The 21,171-nt window shown below is 40.1% G+C and overlaps 1 protein-coding gene across 1 annotated transcript in view; it reads left to right on the top strand.

Moving 5' to 3' along the window:
* Window positions 1-12,321: 12,321 nt before the first annotated feature.
* Window positions 12,322-21,171, top strand: part of igf2bp1 (insulin-like growth factor 2 mRNA binding protein 1) — a 73,321-nt gene continuing 64,471 nt past the window's right edge. The window contains exons 1-2 of the mRNA XM_023262688.3: window positions 12,322-12,997; window positions 14,023-14,083. Of these exons, the coding sequence (XP_023118456.1) occupies window positions 12,823-12,997; window positions 14,023-14,083 (236 nt within the window). The 5' untranslated portion in view covers window positions 12,322-12,822. The remainder of the gene's footprint in view (window positions 12,998-14,022; window positions 14,084-21,171) is intronic.

Here is a 21,171-nt window from a genome sequence, read left to right as displayed (position 1 = left end):
TCAACAAGATACAATACATGTCATTATGAAATTAAACAAAATTTTTAAAATACAAATATTAAAAATTACAGATGAAATGTTTTCCATAATTAAACATTTAAAAATACAATTAAACAAGAAGAATATTAAACATTTTAAAAAATGAAAAACATTTAATTAGATTATTAAACCTTTAAAAAGACAAAACATTTAATTAAATAATTAAATGTTTAATTAGAAAATTATATCTTAAAGACAATAAAACTTCAAATAGGAATTAAACAGAAAATACAATGAAGCATTTAAAAATAAAAATTAAACATTAAAAGGTGGTAAAACATTTAAAAAGAAAAACCTTAAAGATTTAATCGAAACATTAAATATTGGGAAAGGAAAAAACTCAAACAAGCCAATAAAACATTTGAAAAAACAATTAAACATTAAAAAGACAAAACATTTGGAAATCAAATCAGACATTAGAAAAGAATAAAAGGTGAGAAAAGAGCAAAACTAAACGTTTAAAAAGAATCAAACTAAAGACAAAACATTTGAAAAGACACCAGTTAGACTTTAGAAGATAAAAATAAACAGAAGAGACAATAAAACGATGAAAAAGAGCAAAAACATAAAGGTCTTAAAGCGTTTTCTAGTCTGAAATGAAAACATCAAGTTGTTTCTTCAAACATTTCCTCTTTCTATGTTCTTGGTTTGATTGTGGACAGATTTACTAAGAACTCATTTCAGAAAACTGCTTTCCAGATAAAGTCTACTAGTAGTTGAAGGCATCGATCAAACTAATGTTACCTTCTGATCTCCACAAACTTTACTGTTCAGTGAAGAGAATCAAAGTTTGTTGAGGATTTCTAAAAAACCCACAGGTGAAGGTCTGAGAAGAACTCAGATGGATGATCTAAATGTGAAATCAAGACTCATGGTCACAAGTTTTAAGGCTTCTGTTAACCAGAAAGTTCAAACTAACAGAGAAGTACTGAGAAACTTTTAAAACTTCAGCCCTGAGACTGTCTGAAGGTTCAAACTAACAGAGAACTACTCAGGAACTTAGAAGATATCAGTCCTTGGACTGTCTGAAAGTTCAATCTAACAGAGAACTACTGTGGGACTTAGAAAATTTCAGCCCTCAGACTGTGTGAAAGCTCAGGTCCTGAGGACTCGGGAGGTGTGGAGGCTTTGGAAAGTCTTGGAACTGAGGGTTCAACCCTCCAGCACAAAGGCTGAAGTCCAGCCTCCTGAGAAAAACGGTCGAGTCGAGACTCGAGTTAAAAAAAAAACTTGAAAACGACAAAAAATAGATGATAAATGCGCAAAAAAAAGAAGAATTAGTATCTGAGCGAATAGCTCAGGAGATAAGAAGACGGACTACCAAGTGGAAGGTCGCAGGTTCAAGACCCACCACTGGCACTTTTCTTTCTTTGTCTTTGTCAGGATTTTGATAAAAATTTAAGAAGGGTCTGGTCTTGAACCAGCGACCTGCAGCTCCATAGGTAAATCCTTAACTCACTGAGCTACAGATCAGATAAAAAGAAATAAATTCGTCGTCCCTTTGACATCGTAGTTGGTGAAGTGACCACATGGGTGGAGCCAAGGCGGAGTGTGGGTGGAGTCAGGGCGGAGAGTAGGTGGGGAGGTGGGTGGCGGCCTCCCCCCTCTACTCCCCCACCTTCCCCCACCGCCCACCACACCTTCCCCCGCCCGACGAGTTTTTCGAGTCTCCACGAGTTCTTCGAGTCTCCACGGGTTTTCCCGAGTTTCTGGAGTTTCCACCAGGTCGGAGGCAGAACAAGTTGTCATGAAGAGGTGTTGAAGTCGGCCAGGATGGACTGACTTTTTACAGCGACTAGAAGGAAGACGACTAGAAGAGCAGGTCTTTAACCACCATCCATAAAATCCATGGAGTCGACTCCAGAGAAATGAAGGAAGGTCAACTTTTATCAACCTCCATCCAGATGTTCAACTTGATATCTTTACTTTGACATTTTTAGCACCACAAACCTTTAGTATCACACTTTATTATCATTTATTAGGACTTTCATGGAATCCAACAGCAGATTTAGTTTTTGTTGACAAACTTTATTCTTGTCATTGTGGGACTGCAGTATTTAAAACTGTTCCTTCTATTTGACCTCATGTTTATTAGTTTTAGTGGAGAAAGTTATTTTAGTTGTCGATTAGTCTCTTAAAAACCAAGTAATAAATTGGATCAGTCAAGAGGTTTAAATTTCTTACTTTGTCATATTTTAAATATGACAAAAAATATAAAGTGTCTTGAGACAATTGGACCTGTAATTGCCGTTATATAAATAAAACTGAATTAAAATTGTATGTATCTTGTAATGTTGGAGTAATTCAGCCATATATGTTGGAAAACACATTTTCTTTGTCCATTAATCTGTTGATTGTTTTCTCCACTAATTCATTTCTTGTTTTGGTTTATAAAATGGCAAACCCAAATATATTCAGTTTACTGACACAAAAACCAAAAAGATTTACATTCATGATGCAGGAATCAGGCAGTTTTTCACTTTTTATCTTAGTTTAGTCAGAAAGATAGTTGATAATGTGTGAATTGTTGCAGCTTGTGAGCCGTAGAAGGTTTTAATCTTTGGGGCCGAGTGTCAAAAAACATTTAGAAATCAACATCAACAAAACACTCAACAAAGATTTGAACATCATTAAAGGGAAATCCAACTTTTGCATGACAATGTCTAATTAAAGGACATTTATTTCCAACATAAATGTGTGATATTCATCCTCTGGAGCTTTCTCTTCACATCGTCTTCCACCTGGACTGGTTTGGTCGGGAGCATGTGCAACAAACATTTGAAAAACTGCACTTTAACATCAATGAATGACACTGAAGTTTAATCTCTACATAAATGAGACTGAGTCTGGATGTGCTGCTCTGTCATTAACTCCTAAGTTTAGGGAAAGTTCAAACAAAAGAGGACAGTTCAGATAAGACTTGAGAATGAGCTTATTCTGAACAAACATCTCAGACTTTCTGAGCTTCAGCACCTCTAGCAAGATATTTAAACAACAAGCGACTCAGGAGATCCACAAGTTGGAGAGAGTTAGCTTTAGCTGAGCCAGAGAACATGTGGGACACTAACCTAGCAAACATTTCAGACTTTTCTCTGTGAATTCTGAGAAATAATTTCCTATTTAATGACAGAGCTACACATCTTAACTCAGTCTCATTAAAACAGACTCTAATTCAGTGTCATCCATCCATATTAAAGTGCAGTTACCCAAAATGTTTGTTGCATGAGCTCCAACAAAACCTGTCCAGGTAGAAGGCCACTTTGACAAACAGGAAGTGGAAGATTCCAAGCAGATTTATAGAAGGGGGAACCGGACTGTACTAAGTGTGGTCCAGTATAGAGGGGTGTTTTGTGGGTTTTTAAGGCTGATAATGATTATTAGTGAGACATTTGGAGTAGATATTCATTTGCAGTAAATGAAAGTATTTAAAATCTTGGAGTTAAACTTAGAAGAACACAAACTCTAACAGGAAACTTTGTTGATACGTTTTTGTTTTGTTTACAGATGTTAAGTTAAAGGAGTTTTATTCGTGACGTATAACCAATCAAATCACTCCAGAAGACAGAGCGACCACAGGTAGATAAAGGTTCAGAGCCAAAGTAGCGCCATTTTTAAATGTATTTATTACCGTAAATCAGTAAAAAATAAAATACTGATAATCAGTAAATCAGTCAGCCCACAATTACTACAATTCTACAATGTATGTCTCTTTCCTTTGACTTGTTATTTGTACAATATACGATGTATATGATGGTGTTTTTTCATACCAAAGGCTATACTATGATGTTTTCTAAGAGACATACGATGCTACTCTGGTTGTTCTGGCTCTGGGCTGCTGCACTCCTCCTCTGTTGTTTTCTGGATTGTACTCAGCTGCATGCCTTCGTCCATCCGGCCTCCGTTGACTCGTCCCGCCTGCCGTCTCTGGAGCTGAAGCTGGATTGGAACAGACCAAAGTACAGTCCAATCACGATGCCAGCTGCCTCTCAAAAGGCTCCTTCATCTGGCAGGTGGCAGCACTTCTTCTGAGGGGAAGCTGAGCTGGTCCAGCAGAACTTTGGAGATGTGTTCCAGTGGTTGGTGGATGTGTGAGGAGATAGAGAGGGACCTTTGAATTGTTCAGAAAGGAAAACAGGGAACTCATTGGTAGTTTTAGTTTAGGGTGCTACTGCGGTGTGTTTTGGGTTTTAAGAGGTGAACAGGAAGAGTTTTTTTCGTATTGATTGTCTTTTACTTTGTTCCTGGTTGGAATGCCCATCAATGTCAACATGAAGTTCACTTTTAGTTCTGTTGATTTATTTTTATTTTACTAACACCCATTTGCTTTTAACCCCCTCACATGTTGTGTTGTTGTAAACTTACTCTTTCAAATAAATTCTCATCTAACCCTCTGGAAACCAGCGTTTGGACTGTTTTTGTGTTGCTCCTCACCTACTGACAGCTGTGGACTAAAGGCTATACTGTGACGTTTTTAGAGCCACATGCTATACTATGATGTTTGTTGGGCGACACGCTATACTATAGGCTTTTTTAATTGACATATTACTGTGACTTTTTTTTGGTTTAGTTTTTTTTGTTTTTTTTTAGCAACATAGCAGAATTTGAACAGTTTTAAAAGTTACTTTACTTTTACTTGTGCAATGAAATTATTATTCTCTGGCATTTTTTAGATGACATATTATACTCTGATGTTTTCTTGAATTACATACTATTTTGACAATATACTGCACTATGACGTTTTTTGAACCACATATCATACATGACAATTTTAGGCAGCATCCTATCATTTTGCGCTTTTTGAACCACATAATAATCTATGTTTTGTTTTTTTTTTCTTGCCAACATGCTGTACTATGAACTACAGGCCATACTATGTTATTCTTGAGTAAAGCATACTATACTTTGACATTTTCTGAACTACATCCTATACTATGGCGTTATACACAGAGTGCTTTGGTTACATGTTGATTTATAATCTAGATTTTTTTCTGTTTTGTTTTTTGACAGGATTACCACAGACCTGACTGTGAACACCGTTGACACCCACCTCAGGGAGACGCTGCCTAAGATCTCAAGGCTGCTTGGTCGTGGTCTTTCTGGCACGTACTCTTCCAAGATGAGCTGGGAAGTTTAACACTGATGGAATGACACCAGGTCTAAGTCGACAAACTTCCAATTCCTCCTCAACCCATAGTCTCTGGGAAACCTACATGGAGTAAGAAAAGTAGACAGACAAGTAAATAAGTCTGTACACAACATATTAAAAAGAAATCATGCTAATAAATTAAGTACAAAGAACCAAATTCGCCAATATACTGGAGACCAGAGCTATTTAATTTGATAAGTATAACCTTGTTTAGTAACATTTCAAGTATTTGAGAGCAGTCCTAAAGAACTGCCTGTAATCCCAATCATAAAATGGGTTTGGAGGAAGAACATAGATGGTAATCTGGATATACATGAGTTAGGCTTTATAACTACTATTGGTAGTATTGGTGGTAGTAATAGCAATGTGACTACTACTAGTAGTAGTAGTAGTACTCACTACTGCTGCTGATACTGGCACTGCTACTACAACTTGTAATACTATTACAAATGCTGATACTACTTCTACGACTCTAACAGCTGTTTATACTACTACTGCTGCTTGTACTTTTAGTATTACTACTACTGCTTGTACTACTATACTACAGCTACTATTAATCGTCTGGTATTTGGTTGTCAAGCTGCTAGCTCGCCTTAGCGTTTTGCTGGTGGCTAACTAGTTAGCTCTCATAGACTGGAAGCTCTCAACAAGATTTCATAATGAAAAAAGAGCCAAAAACTATTCTTACCTATGAAAAGTCATTCCAAGTTTCCTTGTCTCAATTGTACGACGTAGTGTGTAATTGTATGCAGCACAGTGAGACGGCATACTTGTTGTTTCCGTTTTCACGCCGTCTACATCGACGGAATGCACTGAAACTTTCCCCCCACTAGCTTAGCCTCGCTGTAGCACGCAGCTCAAAGGGGCGTGTCCTATCTACTCATTCATATCTATGACAACAATGGTGGCTGCACATAAGGACGTCTGACGTTGATTAGCTGCGTAAATACCATTATATACAGTCTATGGTAAATACGTATGTGAATCGCATCATTGGCTGCAGCAGCCAGTCACCGGTCACTCACTGACTCACACTGAAAAATAGCACAGAATGAATTGTTACATGTTTATTTTATTTACAATTTAGGTTTGATTATTTTTTTTTTGTGCGCAACACAGATTTTCTGTGCGCGGAGACCGTGTCAGCAGTGCGCGCAGCTTAGAGGGAACAGTGGTTACCTGGAGCCTTCGACCTTTATGTGTAAAAGACGACATGTTCACTATTTCTTACTCTGCTCCTTATGTTGAATGTCTCATTTTGATTTTTTATTAATTTTGTATATTGTTGTTGCCTTTTTTGTCTCATGTTTGACATTTTGTGTTTCAGTTTTGGTTTTTTTTTTGTCTCTTTTGATGTTCTATGTGTCATTTTTGACTTTTTGCTCATATTGTGTCATGTTGTGGCCTTTTTGTCTCATTTTTGACTTTTTGTTTTAGTTTTATCATTTTTGCTTCTTTTTGATGTTTTGTGTCTTATTTTGATATTTCTATTCATTTTTTGTCTTCTTTTTGACATTGTAGTCGTTTTGTGTCTTTTTTGCCTTTTTGTCTCATTTTTGACATTTTGTGTTTCGTTTTTTGGGGTTTTTTTTGTCTCTTTTGATGTTTTATGTCTCATTTTTGACATTTTGTGTTTCAATTTTATAATTTTTTGTCTTTTTTGAAAATTTTGTCTCATTTTGACATTTTAGTATTTTTGTCTCATTTTTGACATTTTAATCATTTTGTGTCTGTTTTTTTTACCCTTTTTTGTTTCATGTTTGACATTTTAATCATTTTGTGTCTGTTTTTTTTACCCTTTTTTGTCTCATGTTTGACATTTTGCGTTTCAGTTTTATCATTTTTCGTCTCTTTTTTGATGTTTTGTGTCTCATTTTGACATTTTATTATTTTTTGTCTCATTTTTGACATTTTGTGTCAAAATTAAAGGATAACACTGGTGTCTTCATGAAAAAAAATCCATGAAAAGACCAAAACCAGCAGTGCTTTAGTGCATCTCTTCCTAATTTCTCCGTACTCTGTCTGTACCTTTGAGTCCTAAACCTGTTTCTAATGATGTGGATTTTTTGGAGTAAATAGTTTCTGTGGTTTTTAAGGTAGAGTAGTTTCCTTAAACAGTGGATTACTCTCATTTTTTTTAGCAGCGGATTAATCGGCATTCAGGAGTGAGTCAAATTAAAATACAATGTTTTCATGGTTTTAAAGGAACATGGGACAGCGATAGATCTCTGTGGCAGAGACAAATAAGATGTGAGGCTTTCAAACACACAATAGTTGTTAGTGGGATATATCTACTGTTGGTTTTGGTCTTTTCCTGACTGTAGAACATCACTAACCTCCTCCTTTAAAGCTCTGCCTGTTTGTAATGTAAACAGTCGAGTTACTGTGAATCTAATCACTGAATTCATGCTGAAAGTCCTCTAATCTTTCTATTATAAGTTTCACGGGACAGCTTTCCAGCATCCCTGAAGGTTCAGCTCCAACAGAAACAAACGTGACTTAATTGTAAGAGAATCTAGTCCGGATGGGAAGTGACCACCAGGAAACAAAGATCCAAAGCAGGTGAGTTTCTCCAGCACATAGTTGGATGGTAAAAAAGGGTGGCCTCTGTCAGAAAGGCATGAAGTAGGAGCTTTATTCCCTCATCAAACAACAGTTTAAAGAGCCGACAGTGTGACTTCAGGAGGGAGAATACTACCTGCAATGCAGTGATCTCACATTACCAGAGTGGAGGGCAGAGATGAACATTAACCCTCCTGTGTTTCCCCCAGCCTGTTTGTCTCCTCCTTCTGCATTCCCGCCCAATTCCCCCTGTTCCTCTGCAGCCTTTGACCTCCCATCATCCCCTCCCCCAGCTCACACAGCGACCCAGGGAGGGGAGGCTGCTGCTGACGGGTCTCCTGATGCCATGGATGACCCAATGTAGGAAGAGCACAGCTGAACAGACTCATTTCCCTGTTTGTCTTCCTTCTAGGTGTGTGATTAACCATCCTGTTGTCGTAACTGTCTCCACTGAACTTCTAAAATAAAGCAGCTTCATTGAATTTTCAACCACAAATCTATTTTACATGAAGAACCAACCTGTCATGAATCACACCCTTTGTGACTATCTGGGTTTTCCCTTTCCAGAGGGCAGAAAGACTGGATTTAATCAATGGACACCACTTGTTTTTATGACACACTGGAACAAATGCTCCTCTCAAAACAAGAAACAAAACTTGTTTTAAGGAACTTTTACCTTGAAATAAATGAAAAAATCTGTCAATAGAACAAGTGAAAAATGGCTTGGTAAGATTTCTTGAAATAAGATACGATATTTAGAATATTGAGATCTTAAAATTAGCTGGGAAAACTTATTTTAAGCTCTATTTTACCAGGATTGTCAAGCTTAGGTGTCTTAAAATAAGCCAGATATGCTTAAAAAAAAGTTTTTCACTCAAAAATAGATTTTTGCTTTCATGTAACCTCCTAATTTGACATATATTACACTTATTTTAAGTTTTCTTGTAAAATTCAACTCAAAACAAGATAAGTTCAAGATTGTTTGACTTAAGACATTTAAGATGCATTGTCTTAAAACAAGTCCCTCCATCTGCTGAAATGTCACTTGTTAAGTGAATTTATTTTAAATCCAGTGGGATGAGACATTTGGACTAAAAATAAGACAAGCAGACTTGGTAGGATTTAGAGTTTTTGCCTGTGCATCACACATGTTGTTTTCTTTATTAAAGTACAGGTTTATTATCACTTTTATTGCTGCTAAAGGTACTGCATAGGTGTAAACATTATTTGTTTAGCAAGACATAGTACTTGTATATCATAGGAGGGTACCAGAAATCTGCAGAAAGTAGCTTGAAATGCATTTTTGAAGGGAAACAACTGTGTACTGTATACTGTCCAATGGAATGGAAAACTACAAAACTCAACTACCAAATTCTAGTCTTCTCACATCTTTTGAATCTTTGCTTCCACCCACATGGTGCAAAACCTACAACAATAAGAAGAATGACATAAAATAAGAGTTGCAGAACAAAAATCTGAAGAACATATTAAACTCTAATTAGCTTGTGTAGGACAGTAAAGGAAAAGTAATCGAATTTCAAGTTGAGAAAAGGTCATTTATTTAGGGGGTTTTCTACGCTATTAAATATAGTGGCTGGTTCATTTTAGACCTGAAGACAACATGAGGGTTAAAGAAGTCTGGTGGTGGAGTCCAACTGTTTACTGAAGTAGTTTGCTTTTGATTTCATTTGATGCAACTTTAAGAATAATCCTGTTCATAAAGAGAGAATATTAATCAGCTGCTGTTTTGGTGATTAATTAATAAATCTTCCAAACCTGATGTTTTTGCTTCTTAAATGTGAAGAATTTACTTGTTTTCTTTGCCTTAAAATCATGAAACATTTATTTTTGCTTTTTAGTTGGACATACTTTCGTTGTTGTTTATTGTTGTCCAATAAACTATTATATGATAATCTGGTAACCTGCAGATTCTTGAACAAACAGCTTCACTTGCATTATATGTGCTAAAATGTTTCACGCCTTAAGTCCACTTTCAGCTTCAAACTCAGCTTTTATTTAAATTATTCCAGCCTCTGACGCTGCAGCACCTGTTGGTTCTCTGTATGAAAAAATGAGAGTGTTTTGTGTTTCTTACCTCCAAAGACAGGTAGTCCCACCTGAGGAAATGTCCCAGAGTCCACATGATGATTCTAAACACAGCAGACAGGTTTTACTAACAGACGTTGAGGGTTTGAGTGGAGAGGAATCTCCAGATGAGTAGACTGACTAGAAATACTTTAAGGAAATAATGGTTTTAATGGATCATAAAGACAGAGACTCGCAACCTCAACACAAGAAGTGTATTTTAACAGAATTGCTTGATTTCAGAATTTTAAAAAAACAGCCACAAGCTTGACCTTTGACTAATCAGTAATTTAAAAAGTCTTAGTCCGGTAAAAGTCAACACACTTTGGAGGATTCTTCTTGTGCAATACGAACAAAACATTAATATTTAGTGGATTATTAAAGGAACAGAGTCTCACAAAAGAGAAATAAACACCTAAACCTTAATGTTTAGGATTCCTATTTAATTTTTTAATCTTTATCCATTTTTAAGTTTTGATAAGAGTCACTAATGCTCAGTTGAAGTCCCTAATATGTTGCTCCTGTGGTTATCTGACCCTGACAGCCTCTGGCCTGTGACTAATGAAACAGAAAGAAGTGGGGGAGAACTGAATCTGTAGCAGAATGAACACAATAAAAGACAATTAAATGGACACCTAGAATGCATTTTGACTTTACAACTAAAAGCTTATTCTTCGTCTTTAAGACACTTGGGGCTTTTTAATCCAATAAAGACACTGCTAGGACTGACATGTGTCATAATTCTGGCTTTAATGCTGGATTTGATCATTAGATTAATTCACATTTTAATTATTTAATTCTTCCATGTCTCAAACTGATTATGGCCTGTATACTTTTAGCCTCATACACACACACACACACACATATATAAATTAATTTCAAATGTATTAAGAAAACTCATTGCCTGAAACAAAGGTCGTTCACAAAAATAAAAAAAAACAAGTAAAATGATAAATTCCATTTACTGCGTTCTCAGCCACATTCAGTCAAAGCAGCGCATTTCCTTCTACGTGTAAATTAGTTTACTTTTCCTCACATTTCCTCCATTTTTCTGACTCATTCAACAGTTGCTGTTCAGCCACTTGGAGGGTTTGTCTCCATTTTGTGCACAGAAGCCATTTTCTAACCAAGCTAGCGCACAACGTTGCCACGTCTCCTGCGGACGCGCGCAGAATTCCTGCAAACTCTGAGCAGCTTTTCCCCCCACGGCAGAGAGCGACGTTTCAAATTTAACTCAGCTCTGGCGGAACTCTCGCCGAACCGGAGGGCTCGGTGAGCGTGGGAGAGGCCTGCCGGTGCACCGGGCGCTGCCTCCATTTTGAGAGCCTCCATGTGCGCTGAGGGGCGCGCTTTGTGTGCGGCGCTGTAGCCCGGCGACTGCGCCATTTACTGCCAAACCCTGTGCACAGAAACACGCCGGGAGCCAACACGCATGCTCCAGTTGTGTTTTAGAGAATGGCTGCTGGAAGCCGTGACCTCTGCGGACCAACTAGTAGCAGAAAAAGAGCAGAGACGTCCTGAAAGCAGAAGAGGTGCACGAATCCCCGCCCGCCTCTACAGCAGCACATACGGTTTCAGGGAGGTGCATGTGCGCGTGCGTGTAGGCACCAACGTATTAAATGTGACACTTTATCATCTATCTATGTATGTGGGGTTAGTGGAGGTTTTTCCAAAGGTTCCAGTTGCACCTCTGCGACCCCTGGAGCAGACCGGGGCCCTGAACCTGTTTGTTATGCTTGTTCCAAGAAGCCTCGAGGTTCTCCACAGGTCATTTATGGAACATCATCACGACTAACTTCTCCTTCTTCTCCTCCACCACGCATCATATTCATCCAGAGGGCGGGAACGTTGGAGAGGTGGGGGTGCAGCTATAGAAGCAGCAGCAGCAGCAGCAGCAGCAGGCGGCGCCTTGTTATTTAAATGTAAAGCGGCTTTTTTCTGCTTTTTTCTCCTTCTTTTGACCACCTAGGCCTTCAGCTCTGCAGTTAGACGCTTTTAGCTGTTATCTCACGTCTATATGCTCTAATCTGAGCCCGCATTAAGCGCGTGTGCGTTGCGTGAAAAGCTCCCGTGCAGCCACACACACGCACACACACACACACACACACACACACACACACAAAGCTGTACAGTAGAGAATAGAGGGAGCCTTTGCTTGCGTGCACGTGTGCGCGCACACAGGCTATATGTTACGCACGCGCTCGAGAGTATACACCATGATGAGCGCGCGCGTACGGCCTATATTTTCGGGCTAGATGAGCGAGGAGCGCGCGTAAAGCCTATATTTTTTGGCACAGACGAGCGCGCGCGTGGCCCTTATAGCCTGTGTGTGCACGCGCTCATCTGGTGAATACCCTCGGATGAGAAGGGGATGCCCCCCTCCTCTCTCTAACCTACTCCAAACGCACCACGTGGTTTCCTCTTTGCAAACAAAAAAAAAAAGGAAAAAGCGTGAAGTGTAGCCGGTGGAGGGGCGGCGTCACCCCTCCACCGGCAGCAGCAGCAGGCGGATCGCCGAAAGAGGGGAAGGGTAGAAACTAGAGAGAGAGAGAGAGAGGCGGAGAGAGAGGAAAACATTTCTCCCGATCTGATCCCGCCATAGTTTTTCCCACTCTTCCACCACAGACCGACCCATCACCAAACCCACCCAGTCCTCCTCCTCCACTGCGCTCACAGGCTACAGGCTTTATTCTTCTGCTGGGGAGCCGCTGCACGTCCAGGGATTCCATTTCTCCTCCCGCTCCACTTAATTCAACTGGATTTACAGCTAAATTCAACCTCACCATCTGGCTCTGTTTTTTTTTGAATTAACATTTTTTTATTTTAATTAATTGCACTCTTAGACCTTGTTTTTTCCCTCCAGTCAGAGTGGCCACAGTGACACCAGCTCGTCTTGTTGCGCTGTTGCTAAATTCACGAGAGAAACTTTTTTTTTTTTTTACTGGCTGTAATTTTTAGTTATTCCGGGCTTCGTTTTGTTCGTTTCCACCATGAACAAGCTCTACATTGGGAATCTGGGCGACAGCGTGACTGCCGAGGACTTAGGAAAAACCTTTGACGACCATAAGATCCCCTACTCCGGACAGTTTCTCATGAAAACCGGCTACGCGTTTGTGGATTGTCCGGACGATCAGTGCGCCATGAAGGCTATCGAGACGTTTTCCGGTGAGTTAAGGTGGACTAGTGACCGCCACTCTCTCCTTACCACCTTTAGTTTCATTCATTCTGTACGTGGAAGCCGGTGTCATGCACGCCTCCAGCCCGGTGTCCCACTTTCAGCCTCCGTTCACATGCGAGGCTTCGAGAATAAAATCCAACAACTGTATTTAATTTTACTGTAGTGAATTGTTCAGTGTGTGTGTGAAGGAACACACACCCCGGGGAGCCATTCAACTTTTGCAGGCAGGGGGGAGGGACGCCGTAGTGTAAAGCTATAGTATACAGGAGCAGCTCTGCTACTAGACACCGGTAGAATTTAACACCGTACATCATCAGAATCATGTCTTAATTAAAGCTTCTCTACTTTTGTGCACATTCGAGTGGTCCTGGTGTCTTTGAGCTCCAGCAGTGGAGGCCTACTCTCTGTGATCTCGAATGAAGCCTCGCTGCCTCCCCTCCCCCTTAAAGCCGACAGTAGTCCACTATGACAAAGATAGGAATATAGATCTTACCCGTTGTGGAAGCTAAATGCAGGCCTCTCACCTCCACACACTCACAATGACCGGTACCGGGCTGGTCGGTGTGCTGGAGCTCGGTGGATTTCCTCCATATGCGCGGTGAGGAGGGAAGGTCGCCATGCCGGTCAGCTCCCTCTGAGTCCTCCTCACCAGACTCCCAGCACAGCCCGTTTATTCAGCAGTGAGCCTGGATCACTTTAACACAGCAGAAATAACAATAAAACGGCATCTGAGGGTGTGAGGATCCGTTAGGAGGCAGAAATACTACCACTACTACCCACCTGCTCCTCCATTCTACCCTGTTTACTGCCCTCTGAGGCCGTCCTCTTCCTCCTCTGCTTCTCTTCAATGTCCTAGATCTGCAGCAGGTTTTATTTCTAAAAGTTCTCTGTAAATAAGTGCCCCCTAACCCCAGCATTCCCCCCACTAACAGGCCTGAGCAGCTAGTAAACAGTTAGCATGTTAGCCTCACCGTGTCCTCAAACCGACGTGTTTTTTTCTTCTCTTTCTCAGGTAAAGTGGAACTTAAGGGGAAATGCATGGAGGTCGAGCACTCCGTCCCCAAGAAGCAAAGGTAGGACACAGCATGGAGCCTCCTACCACCCTCCCCCTCCCCTAATACCCCCACAATACCCCCCATGTGTTGCACCAGGCCTCCTAGCAGCTGAACACCTGAGGAGAGTCTGATCGGCTTCAGGTGCAGGTGGAGGCTGGAGGTGTTCAGCCTGGTTGTGTTTCTTGGTGTTTTTGTGACTGTGGAGCCTCAACTTTGTCGGCCATTGCTGTGGGACTAAGCTGTGACAGCTTTAGCTCCGTGCCGTGCTGTTCCGTGCCGTGCTGAGCTGTTCTGTATGGTTTTGGTGATTTCTCGTCGTTTTAAACGCTGCTGTTGGTTGAATCCAGAGAGTCGAGCGTCATATCTTTGCAAACATTTTGCTGTAAACATGAAGCTGTAGGTCCTTCATCTAACTCCACTTTTTATTTCTTTCATTTAAAAACGCATTAGCAGCTGTATGTGCAGTCTGGTGTCTCCAGCTTCCATCTGAACTTTCTGATTCTTTTTCTGTGCATTAATTTGTCTCATAATTCACATTATTTTCATGCATGCAGCATTTGGTAAATTTGCTTTGGTTTATGTGTGACCTCTGGCTGCAGATCATTCTCTAAATTCCTGGTTTTGTTGTTTTATTTAAATGCAAAGCGCTGATTATTTAATTTAATTTAGTTTCTAACTTTATAATGCAGTTCCAGTCAGAATGGGGACGTTTACGTAATTTAACGGAGCGTTAATTATTTTAAAAATTACACATTAATTCTTTGTTCCTTCTGTAATTTCTCGTAAAGCACACACGTGTTTATTATTAGTGTACTAATTATTTTAAGCTCCTTTGTTGCCAAATGTGTGCATATTTATTTATTTATTTCAGCTAAACGTCCTCTGGTTGATCGTGGCTCTAAAGCGTTTAAAGGAATCTGGACCTGTGGCGCTTTTTAAAATAAACGTTCTCGGTTCAGGGCTAAACTGGAGTCCCTTGTAGATCAGCTGCTGTGTGCTGAGAGCCAGACTTGACCTGCTTCTACCAGCATTATGGAATTCTCCTATTGCCCATCATTCCTGGCTGTAACCTTTGGCACAGATACGCGGTGAGCAGCTCCATGTTCCGCCATTTGGCCACATGTGCGCGTCCCATGATCAAAATGGCCCGTGGACGTAAATCACATCCTGTGGGTGTGTTGTCGGCTTTAAATAAATACTATTATTGGGTGTAAACAGTTTTCATGTGGTTATGTGTGATTGTGGCCAAAATTAAAATTTTTAGGCGGTTTTTGCGCAGCCGCTGTGCGCCACAAGCGCACAGTAGAAATGCTGCAACATGACTGTGGTGCAGAAATGCCACCAGTGTGGTGTTTTTGCAGATGAGTGGCGTGAAACAGTGTGGCCGAATCTCGCAAATGACCGTGAAACTGTCCACGCTGAGGAAGGAACAGGAAAATGTTGTGATCTGGTTGAAAGGATTCTGATGGATCCACACTTCCTCCCAGATAACCTTCAATAGTCAGCGAGAAAAGCTGATCTGTGCGTAAAGGGTCGATCGTGGGCGAACTGGGGCCTTCCGTGGCTCAGGAACACGTGGTGCGTCCACGCAGAGAGGAGTCACTCCACGTCAGGCAGTGAGAGTAAAATGGCGAATCTGAGTGGAGCAGCTCCACGCAGGCTGCTGCTGCTCCGTGTTTTCCACCGGCCCGGGTCTGTCCGGTGCCCGGTTCGCCGTGCAGCGGCTCAGCTGGCCCGGTCCGTGTGTGAAGTGGAAGCAGCGGGAGAGAGTTTCAAATCACCACAAGCGTGTTTTTGGAAGCCTGGTCTTAAAATGGCCGTTCAGCCAGCGACAGCCAAATTATCCAAATTGTGGCACAAAATTATCGTGTAAAATAATTGATGCCAAACATCTGCTCAGCTTCAGGATCCACGCACGTGTGGGACTCATTTGGACGAACAATGTTTTAGTAAATAATTTCGTAAATCTTTCAAATTGACTAAATGTGAAGCAGCAGCAGCAGAGGGGCGTTAATGAGAGCTTCAGACCTCCTGGTTCACACCAAACAAGACAAAGAAAATGAAGCAGTACAGCTTTAATGTTTGATGTATTTAAAATCCTTTAAATATGATTCTAGTCTGCAGCTACGTGGAGTTTGCAGGGTTGTGTGTAGTAGTGGGTGCTGTCATTAGCTTCAGTCCATTCCTGCTGTAATGTGGTGCTTTAATGCCATAAAGTTGCTCTAATGCTGTGTTTTTTCTGAAATGGAACCTCAGTGGAGGTGTGTGTTTGTGTGGGAGGGGCAGCTTTCAGGGGGAACTGGCCCTGCTGGGGCTGTGGGTGGATGGCTGGGGGTGGCAGCCCCGTGAAGGTTCAATCTGCGGTTCTGTTGGTTCTTTCTGTTGTTCTGGACGCCTGGTGGGCTGAAGCAGAGCTGCCCCTGACCCCTGAGCACGCCGTGGACGTGGACAGGATGGAGGGGCTGAAATCCAGAGCGGATCGGGCGGTATTCATCAGGAAGCTGGCTGAGATGAGTGTCAGGCTGCAGAGGGGTTGGTGGGAAAGGAGGGGTGCAAGAATGGAGGGCTGAAGAGTGTGTGAGAGAGAGTGTGTGTGAGGGGGGTGGTTGCTGGGAATCGCCACCCTCTTTGGAGAGAAAAAATGTATAGAATGCCTGCTGTGGGTGCAAACGCCCAGCAGAAATCACATGCACTTAAACATGCAAATGAGACGAGGTGTGAACGTCTCCAGGTCTTACTTTAATTTTGACTTCTTCATAAAAATCCTACCACATTTTGTGCACATGAAAATGACCCATTTCACTGCAAAAACTCCAAATCTTACCAAGTCTGTTTGTCTTGTTTTTAGTCAAAATGTCTCATCCCACCTGATTTAAGATAAATTCACTGAACAAGTGACATTTCAGCAGATGGAGGGACTTGTTTTAAGACAATGCATCTTAAATATCTTAAGTCAAACAATCTTGAAATTATCTTGTTTTGATATTTTACAAGAAAACCCAAAATAAGTTTAATACATCTCAAATTAGGAGGTTACATGAAAGCAAAAATCTATTTTTGAGTGAAAAACTTTTTAAAAATTTTTTTTAGCGTGTCTGGTTTATTTTAAGACACCTAAGCTTGACAATCCTGGTAAAATAAAGCTTCAAATAAATTTTCCCAGCTAATTTTAAGATGTCATTATTCTAAATATCATATCTTATTTCAAGAAATCTTACCAAGACATTTTTCACTTGTTTTATTGGCAGATTTTTTCTCTTATTTCAAGGTAAAACTTCCTTGAAATAATTTTTTTTTCTTTTGAGAGGGGCATTTTTTCTAGTGTTCAGTGTGTTTAGTGGGTTGTTGGAGCGAATTTGGCACAAATTATTGTTTTTATTTAAAATGCCACATTTAACAAAACATCCTTTATAAAATAACTTCATAAAACGTTGCAAATGTTTTTGCCTGATTTCTGTGATTTTATTTAGATAATTATTGTTGAATTTGATGTCACTGTTTTTTTTAATGTCAGAATTTCCCCACACCTTTCCTCAGTGTATTTATAATTGTTGGGTTAAAGGTGTGTTTGTATGAAGTCAGCGTTTAGCTGTGGAGGCAGGATTGTGCACGTTTGTTGGTGTGTGTGTTCTGACCTCTGACACCAAACGTAGTCTTCGTCTTTAGCTTGCAGCGTCCTGCAGATACCATCAGGATTGGCATATTTTTTGTAGGAATAATGTAGTTTCCACCCACACGTACACACACGTAAAACCCAAACCCATCATGCACGGGGCTCTGGAAATGCTTCCACATGATTATCTGTTTATTTAATGAAAAACATGCACGTGGACTTGTAGTTTTCAGTTGTCCTGGTGCTGATGTGATTTCCACTCGTGTGATGCTGAGACGGATCTGCTCCATGTGAGGAAAGACACTCCTCTCAATGTGCTTCTTGCATGTTGGAAGGATCTACTGGAAGTACTGCAGATAATCTCCTGCTTCTCTCAGGTGATGGGAAGTAATGTCGCTGTGAGCTAAGACAGTGTAAACAGTAGCGGAAACCACATCGTCTGGAGGTGGAATTAACCTTTTAGAGGCAGCTTAGATTGGAGAACAAATGTGTTTTGGATAGAATATAATACGTCTAATGTAGGGCATGGAGCTATAACCATTTGGTGAGGATTTTGGTTTTTAATTTTTCAGCAATAAATAGATGAGTGAAGAGAGAATATTTATGGTTCCAGTCTTCATCTATACTGCTAGAAATGTTTTGTTTTGCCAGTAGAGTCTCTAATCTCAGGTTTGTTTGAGAAGCATCTGCCCTCCTTGGGTGATATTTTACTCGACCAAAGCTCATCTTGTCTTTGGATTATTTCTGGCATAATTCCTTAACGTCAACCTTTGGTGGTCAGGCATGAGCAGCCACATGGAAACTGATGTGGATTGTATTCAAAAACAACAACAGAAAAATGCAGTGAATTGTAGAGCACCCTTTTTGTTTTTGCAAAAAAATATGCAGTTGGATTTTTCTCATTTCAGAACTATAGCTAGAACCTGTACTGTCCAGATCTCTTCAGTTAATCCTCATGTGTTCCAAGCATTTCTTCTGGTGCACACAGGAAAAGAAAACATTTTTTAATTTAAAAGAAATAAAAAGGTGTTTGGAAAACCACTATGCATGCAGTAGTTTCCCACCAGTGTGTGTAAATTGTATTCCTCTCATCCCATGCTTGTTATTCTCCTCTTCACATCCAGATATTTTCCTCCTCCTGATTCCATCCATCAATCAGTTGATCAGTCAGTCAATCAGAGATAATCACAAACTGCACCAACACTTGCTTTTGTTCCTTCAGTCTCTCCTCCGATCATTTCCAGCCCATTAGTCTGATAGATTCTGTCATATCCGTGCTGACAACATTTTTTGACAACATTTTTTAAAATCATCTCAGTCCGATCGAGTGTTTGAAATTTAAATCAGCAGAATTTAGTCTCTTAGCAGCTCTATGAACCAGTTAGTCCTCATGTTTCTGGAGCTTTAAAATGTGGGGCATGTCAACACATCCGCTGTCATCACTTCCCTGTTTGAGGATCCTTTTATAATGACTGTGGTTTGATTTAAGGAAAAAAAAAACACAGGCTGCTGATTTGAATTGCAAAAAGAAACATGGAGGACAGTTTTTCTGTCATCAGTGGACATCACTTCAGAATAACACAACAGTTAAATGTGTAAACCAGTTGGGAATATCCTCTATAATCCTGATATTCTCATGTTTTTTTCCTTAAAGTGGCTTCAGAATTCTATGTATCGTTTCCTCGCAGTCGATAATGATATTATTTCCTTTCTATTGGCTTTTTCCAGCTGTAGACTGAAGCTACTGAATGTGAGGGAGGCACTCAGACACACAATGTCAGCTTTTAATGTCTGCATCAGCTGGATTCTACATGTTCACGGCTTCACTTTAGCATCAGTTCCTTCTACTTCTGCTTTATATATTTGGAATTTGTGCAAACTAGAAAATCACCTCCATAATGTAAAAAAAAACAGTTGTTGAACCGAGACAGAAGCTCTGAGCATGTCACTGTTATGCAGCTTATTTAGGCTATTGAGTGTAGTTTAGGTACCGATGATTTTCAGTTTGACCATCCAAAGAAAGGGGAAAAAACTCTAAGCTCGACTCTTCAGTATTTTTTTCCTGGAGATTTCAACACCATCTCAGTCGTCCTTAAGGACATGGAGTTTACTCAGCTGTAGACCAACCACAGTTTCCATCATCAAAACCCAACCTTGACGCCCAATAAGTCCAGCAGAATGTTTCCAAACCCGTATCATCCCATGATGTAGTCCAGCTCTGTTGGCTCATGTTCTTGAGAAAATTAATTTAAAGTCTGTTGTGGGCAGTTCAGGGAAAGGTTAGAGTGTCCAGTCTTTTCTGAGTGGGGAAAAGAGTAAAAAATTGTTGCACAAGGAATAGCTATTTTATTATATTTAAATGTAACAACACTGGATTCATCTTCAGCTATCAGAACGATACACACTCGGTATAAAATGAGATGGAAACGTAGAGCATGTGGTCACTTTGGATCGAAATGGACCAAACACTGAAGGTAGTGTCCTCAGTAGGATGGGTAGGAAGGTAACCGAAGCTCAGGATGGCCACCTAAACAGCCTTACTGAGTGCAGAATGCTTTTGTAGTGGAGAAAGAGTGCTGGTAAATGGGTGTATTTGCTTTTACTAAGCTTCACAGGAACAGAATTTATAGATGTGTTGACCTGAGACTAGACGAGCTGAAGTTAGAGACGTCACAATCAGCCCAGATAGTTGGGATGTCCTCCCACTGCATCCATATCCCTGTTGACACCATCAGATATTGTCTTTGAATGAAGATAGAACCAATGGAACACATTCTCCTCTACACAGTGAAGCATTCTGGGTTATTGGTCTCAGTGTTGCTTCACTAACTTGCTCGTTTTTGTTTTGTTTTTGTTTTTCGACAGATTGTAGTTGTACGACTAATTTCCATCTGGAGTCCTATTGGCCAATCAAAAATATAGAAATTACAAATAACATAAAACCATAACTGAACAAAGACAAGCAAAAAACAACAAGTCCACATAATAGGTAAGCTACCAATCAGTAATTAATCAACATTTACACATGATTTTATTGCACATATCCCTCTATCATTAAATCATTAATTATTGCACATTGCTATACTACACTGACCCCTCTTTCACTAGAACATCAGATTCCACTACATATATACCTGTGACACTATTACACATGATTGTATTGCACATTTCCCATTAAATGTGTTTTGCTCCTTAACTTTTTGATGCTCAACATGGGTCAAAAGTGACCTAAATCCAATGGAAAATGTGATCTCCTGACCCACACTGTGCATCAAAAGGTTAAATAAATGGCTCAGACTGGTCCTACATTTGGGCCAGTGTCATAGTTAAGGTGCATGATTTAAACATTGTATGTAAATGATATATATTGTTTATGATGGTGGCAAAAACAAATCAGAATCAGCTTTAATGACCAAGTACGTACATGACATAGCAGGAATTTGGTTTGGGCTGTTAGTGTCACGCTAGGAATATGGAAGAAAATAATAAAAAT

This window comes from Amphiprion ocellaris, chromosome 19 (genome assembly GCF_022539595.1).
Source record: "Amphiprion ocellaris isolate individual 3 ecotype Okinawa chromosome 19, ASM2253959v1, whole genome shotgun sequence".
NCBI classification, from domain to species: domain Eukaryota; kingdom Metazoa; phylum Chordata; class Actinopteri; family Pomacentridae; genus Amphiprion; species Amphiprion ocellaris.
Note: the sequence above shows the minus strand (reverse complement) of the source record. Positions and strands in the feature narration are given on the sequence as shown.